The sequence below is a fragment of the Cynara cardunculus genome (genome assembly GCF_001531365.2).
Source record: "Cynara cardunculus var. scolymus isolate 2C chromosome LG 8, CcrdV1, whole genome shotgun sequence".
Lineage (NCBI taxonomy): Eukaryota > Viridiplantae > Streptophyta > Magnoliopsida > Asterales > Asteraceae > Cynara > Cynara cardunculus.
This window is the reverse complement of record NC_037535.1, coordinates 21324343-21331766: the sequence shown is the minus strand read 5'-3', so window position 1 is coordinate 21331766 and position 7424 is coordinate 21324343. Positions and strand designations below refer to the sequence as shown.

The window sequence follows — 7424 nt, the reverse complement described above, 5'->3', positions numbered from 1 at the left end:
GTGGGAAAACCCGCATGAGCCACATCCCTAGGCATCTTTTTTCGATTTGACCACTTTGAACCATAAGTCTTAAACCAACATCAATTCCTTCATAAAGTTTATGACTTCTTCGTAAATACACCATATATATCGACAAGGTACTATAAATCTATGAACGTTGCATTTAGAGTCGGAGTTAGTAAATAATAAATGACAAAAATACCATTTTATATATTTTGTAATTTCTTGTTTAAATTATAAATACTAGCAAAATTTGGAGCCACCCAAGACTACAATCAGATTGTCAAACCATCAACTCAACCTGACAATTAATGTCATTTAACTTTTCAAGCACCTACAGAACCAGAAGCTCCCCTTCTTTCAAAAAGAAGAGAACGGATTTGTGGGGAGGAAAGAAACGTCTGTACTCAACCACAAAAGTTATTTTGTACACGGCGGGATGTTTCATTTTTCTCTTAATGGGAACTAAGTCGCCACCCGCTATTTTGACTAAACGTTAAAATGCCAATTACTAAGGTTGATATTGGTTTAGGTCTAGCTCAGCCCAATTCAACTTGCCAACATGTTGGTGATATATTTAGCACCGATGATATATAATTCTACACAGATCTCGGTTCTAACCCTAAATCCCTAATCAACTTAGATTTATGCATCTAATAATTATGTGGTTGATAACTGAAGACTTGATAAATTTACTTTTTTAAAACGCTAGCCTCGTGTTGAATTGTGCTTGTTACTTGTGTAAATCTACAAGCATTTATCGAGATTACAGTAATAATTCATCATATGTTTTATCTACTATAGTAGTCAAACAGTAAGTCGGATTTAGTTTGTTATCATCAAAATTTACTTGTTGTGAAGTGCATATTTTAACAATAAGTTTTTGGTATACTTGCACCAACAAATTTTCTCCTTTTTGTTATGTCAAACTACTGATATTTTTCAAAAATAAGAACTCGTGTTTGTACCACGCATTAGGCGGTATTCAGCAAATATATATATATATATATATATATATATATATATATATTTGTATTTAATAGTAGCATAAGTTAATAAATAAATCAAAACGACTCAATCCAACTACCACAATCAAAACCACCCTACCTCACCCCCTTCAACCACCACTAAGCACCACCATCCACCACCCACCAACCACTAGGGGGCAGTGTTTTGGAGGGAGGGAGGGAGGGGAGGTGCTTGGGGTTGGTGGTGGAGTGGTCGTGCTTTTTGGTGGTTGGGGGCAAGGTGGGAGTGATGGTGCTTGAAGGTAGGGCTGGCAACTGGTAGGATAAGAGTTATTTTGTTATCCAATCCATTTAAAATAGCGAATAGAAAAACAAATAATTATTCATCTCATAAACTTATTATCCATATCCTATCCTACCCATTAAAATAACGGGTAACAAAATGAGTAATGGATAAATGGTGAAACAAAATTTCGTTTTAAACTGTAAATAATACTGTTAAACTCCAAACATATATGTACAACATAAATTCATAAATATAGTAATTATTTTATATCTAATTTATTATAGTAAACATTTTAATGTTACTCTAAATGTAATCATAGTATAATGTTTCTAAAACAATATAGAAATTGTTAAACAACAATTTTCAGTGAATTTACTTTTTCGGCCTCGTCTTGTTTATGATTTAATTATCATGAACTATTTTACTCGAGAAATATAAAAAGTAAATTAAGTTACCCATTAATATATGATAACAATATAAAAACATTAATATCTATATTATATTATAAAGCATTTGACAAAAACGCTTAAAAACCACTTTTTATGCATAAAGTACTGTTTATTAATGCATGTTACTTAAAACTCAATATTACAAGTAGATTGTGCATAAGTACAACTAATTAAAGTTCCATATCTGACTTCGTGTAACTAATTGCAGATAAACATAATCAATACAATATAAACATCTCATTTTGAACATAAAAAAACTAAAATATAATTATGATAATCATTGAGTTATAACAGAATATTTAATTATTACAAAATGTTATATTATTAAACCAAAAATAAATTATTTTATTATTAAACCTAAATTAAATTATACTTAAATAAATTAAAGAAATAACATAAAAATAAGAACTTTTAAATAATTGATTTGATATTAACATTAATATATATATATATATATATTAAATTTTTATGAAATTTTCAAACTTATATTTTATTCAAAAATAAAATCATTATTGTTTTCTTAAAAACACATAAAATCTTATTGTAACATCGACAGCGACAAAAAATAAAATAAAACATTAAAATCGAGATGTATCTTGCTGCATTGTACGAGTACCCTTCTAGTTCAACTTAATACATTTATGTATGTGTATATATAACTATATCAGTTGGGTACCCGCACAATACGACGACATTTTTAATCCGTAAACTCAAACCCTCAAGTCAACTTCTTTATTTTTATCTCTTTGTATGGTTATCTGGTGTGAATTGACTCGTATCATGGTTAACGTGGTTGATTATAGTCAAGTTATGTAAAGATGCAATGCATTTTAAAGGTTAATAGTCAACTATGTACTATTTTGGATCGTACATTCTTTTATGTCATTTTCATAAGGAAAAAAACCTTTTTTTTAATTATATAATATTTATATATGGTAAATACAATAAATAAACTCATATAAATTCTTCATCCTTGATGAGGTTTGAATCTCTGACCTCTTAAAATGCCAAAAACTATAATATCACTAGACCAGAAGCCCTTTGGTAAGAACTATTTTCTTGCTTATCAAACAAGAACCATATTCAAATAGCATACCCAAAGCTTGGCAAATTAAACTGTTAAATTTGGTTATGGCAAATAATCATTAATTGGATAGTCGTTGAATGATAATCGTATACCCATTGGATGCTCATTGGGTCGGATTGGTTCAGTTGTATTGGATGTTAGGCTGTCATCCAAAAACCGACTGATCCAATTTGGACGTTGAAAGTTTAGATATGATCCGATCTAATTACAATTGGATATCCGATTATGATCGATCGATTCTAATCAAACAGATCGGTTTAAATTGGACCGGACAACTTTTATACACCCTAATTGTACCATTACCGTTTCATAAAAATTATTGTCATAGAAATTGTTGAACACTTGTGTTGTATTAAATATTCAAATAAATGAATAATATTATGGCACATTTCTCAATACTTTTTCATGAACAAGCGGTACGCTTTCCAATGTGATATCTAAAATGCCGTTTACTAAACGCTTACCTGGTAAGTATTTACAGAATAATTTTTTTTATCTAATGAATATTATAATGGTCAAAAATCTTATCCGATAAAAACAATGATAATGATAAAGATAAAGAGTTTTATTCGATAAGTGGAGATGATAGTAGACTTATTGTATTACAATGAACCATGTGTTTCTCAATTGTGATTGATGAAGGTACAAATTCTAGTGCGCAAAGTACAAGCATTTAGGGAAGAAGGGTTTATTAGGAAGAACACGTGTCCTTCCCCCTCATCCTCCACCACCTCCAATTCTCCCTTCCACCCACTCTTTTCAAGCACTTGTTTATAATACCAATTTCTTTCCCTCAAAAAATCATTTCCACCAACACAAACCAGTATCTTGGAGCAACCCATACCCGCTATTTTCGGATCCATACCCGGGTTGATTAACGGATCATCTGACCCACTGCCTCCTGGGTGAACCAAAGACCACAAGTCATCCAGAATACCGATCACCTCTGCTTCAATGGAATCGGATTCATTACCGACCCGTTCTTTGCCCCAGAAATACGGGTGCAGCAAGATAGCTCCTCGGAACCGTAAGCCTTCCAGAATATCCGACCCGATCCGGATAGCCATGTGGTGGGATATGTTACCTCCGGCACTGTCGCCGGCGAGGAAGATGTTTTGAAGATCGGCGTATTCGTTTAGCCATGGATCTGGACCGTTCCCGTTAACATGCTGCGCGACCCATTTGATCGCTTCCCAGGAGTCTTCGTAAGCCACCGGCAGGGGAAACTCCGGCGCGAGTCTGTAGTCAACGGAGACGACGACGACGTTGGATTCTGCAACCACGAGGCTGAGGAAGTTGTGGTAGTTAGAGGAGGCAGCAGATTCGATGATGAATCCACCGCCGTGAAAGAATATTACAAGCGGGAGTTTGTGGTTTGGGGTTGTGGTTTTTGGGATGTAAAGCCTGGCGAAGATATTGTTTTCCGGTGAAAATACGACGTCTTTTGAATTGACCCCCGATGAAGGATCGACGCCGGCGGGAACAAGAATGGGGAGGCGAAATTTCTGGATTCGTCCGTCTTTGAAGACACGAATAAGACCAGGGACCTCTTTCATGATTTCGTCGGCCGACGACATGTTGAAAATGCTAAGAAGCCAACCAGATGGGGTTAGGGACTTCGGTGCACACAACTATATATATAGAGAGAGAGATATAATTTGTAATCACGTAAAATAAGTTGTATTCTTAATAAGTTGTAGTTAAGTAAAATTACTTGTAATATTAAATTTTAAGTAATATTTATCAATAAATAATATTTTATATATAAAAAATGATTTTTAAGAGTTTTTATCAAATATTTTATGATATAGTATAGATATAGATTAATTTTGGTCTAAGTAATATAATTTTTTTATAAAAATAATAATTAAATATTTTGTTAGAACTCAATAATTATCTTAATTATATTTTAGATTTTCTATATTTAAAGGATGTTTATCCTATATTTGATTATGTTTATCAGTAGTTAGTTACACGAATTTAAATATGAAGCTTTAATAAGTTGTACTTACGTAAAATTACTTGTAATCTTAAATTTTAAGTAATATGCATCGATAAACAATAATTCATACATAAAAAATAATTTTTTAAAAAAATTATCATATTTTATAATATAGTATAGATAATATATATATATATATATATATATATATATATATACACTACTTAAAAAATCTTTCAAAAAATCTAATGTAGATTTCACATTTATTGGTGCTAGGTTTTTTCCATATCCGGAATTGAAAATGCTTTTCGAGAACATGTGTTATACATGATCCCATGACTGATTTCTTTTGTTGATTGAACTTGTTGAATTGATGTATGAGTTATATTATGATTTATGAATCTTTAATTTATTTTTTTTCCAAAAAAAAAATCTAAATTTCTAATTAGTATTATAAAATTACGTCATGTCTGGTCGTGTGGGTTGTAAACCTACCGGGATAACACTAAGAGACTTTTGTCATTTTGATAATAAGTCTTTATCTTGCATTTTGAAATTTGAAAAATTTGCAATGCACATGAACACATCACTCTATTAGTGTAGTTAAAGCTCGTTACACAACAATAACAACATATTGTGGTATTGCTTTATTGGACACTAAGTTTTTGCAATGCATAATAGCATATATTATATGAATTATACAATTTATCATTGTTCTTTTGACTTTTGTTTACTTTGAGGTTTGACATTACCGCATTATATTTAGACTTTAGTCTCTAAATGTGTAAGTCTCTGAGTTTTGTTGTTTGCTTACTTTGGCATCAATTTTGATTTATTTTACGATTGTAGTTAAAAACTAATTATAGTTTTTTTTGTCTTTTAAGTTCCGTATATTAAAGTAAAAAATCTATTGTGCTAATTTCAAATTAGAAAAAGGAAAATCGGGAAAAAGGAAGTACGATCTTAATCCATGTTTTATTCTTTTATCATTCTATATTTTATAATTCGGGGTTTTGGTTTTAATGCCCCCCATTTTATTTTTTATTATTATAATTAATGGGAATGAGACACCTAGCTTGACTAGGTTCCAAACCCTTTAAAAATCATATGTTTTTTTAGTTCGTTTGCATAAAAAATTAACATAGAGAATTTTTTTTTATAGAATTTTCACACAGGACATCAAAAATCACACGACTAACCCTGAAATTAATTGATTACTAAGGTATTTTTCAATATGTTGTGCCTCATTCATTCTCTCTCTCTCTCTCTCTATATATATATATATATATACACACACACATAGGGGTGGGTTTAAAAAAAAACCACTTAATTTGTAAAAATCGTGAAAACCTCATTCAACCAATCATAATTTTTTATTTTGTTCATTTTTTTGTAATTATGAGAGGTTGATTAACCATTTTTATTGTAGAGGGTGTTAATCATGGATATTATCATCTTTATTAATCTAATTTTAGAGAAATACATGAAACAGTTTTATTAAATTTCATTAAGTAGTATATGAAACAATTTCATAACCACATATGAAACAACTTCATCAAAAAAGTATTATATGAAACAATTTCACAAGATTAACAATTTCATGAAAAAATTTCATAAGATTAACGATGGATGAGAGTAGTTTTTACGGTTTTTACAAATTGGAGTGGTTTTCATTTGATCGCTCCTCTATATATATATATATATACACACACATTATGATAAAAGACAACAAAGACCTCGACTTATTAGAAATTCTTCAACTTATTAGAAATTCGTCAACAAGGGACAAAAAGCAAAACGAATTAAAAACCAAATTGATGATAACTTTTGCTGTAAAGACAATAGATGAAAACAGTTTAAACAACAAAGCGAAGGAACAAAAACCGTAGTTCACTAAATTTATTTTGTCAAACTCTGAACGAAAAGTTACAAAGAAAATAACAAGATCGTTACTGTGATAACAAAAATAATTAGAGGGACCCTCAACTGAAACTTATGGGTAGGTAGTAGGGGACGTTGTTCGTTGTCGATGGTTTTTTAGGGGTATTTTAGTCTTTTTATTACCGTCCTTTTTGATCTATTAAATATTTTTTGATTTCTTTTTTGGTATTTTAGTATATATTTTTTGATAAATATATAATACATAAAAATAATATTATTTTATTGTTATTTATGATAATATAATTTAATATATTTTATATAGGAATTAAAATCATAATTTTTAGATAAAAGGATGAATTCATAATTGATACCAAAACCAATTCTTCTAACTCAATTTTTTATGGTGTGTTGTTATATGTGTTTTTATTTATATTAATATCAATATCTAATTAAATTATATATTAAAAATATAAAAGATAATTTTTAATGTTAGCGTGTATGGGTAAATCATAAACGAATCAAACGTTCAGTAAATCATTTATGCTTGTTTATTAATAAAGGGATCTCTTTAATAAATAAATAAACATGAATATTGTTGATCCTCTCTCTCAGTGATTTAATGATAATCCCTTTTTCCTTTCGATGTATTTCTGTATCTGTAATTTCAGTTCCAGCGATCAATACACTGAGCATGTTCAGTGATTGCTGAAGAACTTGTTTTGAAATTCATTCAGAGACAACGATACTTCAAGAAAACAACACTCACACCAAAGATCCTTCAGCAAACGTCGAAGACTGAAACTGAAGATTA

At 30.1% G+C, this 7424-nt stretch overlaps 1 protein-coding gene across 1 annotated transcript; it reads right to left on the bottom strand.

The window, feature by feature from the left end:
- Positions 1 to 3408: 3408 nt before the first annotated feature.
- On the bottom strand, positions 3409 to 4392 carry LOC112516976 (probable carboxylesterase 7). Its single transcript, XM_025124256.1, has one exon. The coding sequence runs from the start codon at positions 4365 to 4367 to the stop codon at positions 3414 to 3416; it is 954 nt and encodes a 317-aa protein (XP_024980024.1). The 5' UTR covers positions 4368 to 4392; the 3' UTR covers positions 3409 to 3413.
- Between the last annotated feature and the right edge of the window lie 3032 nt (positions 4393 to 7424).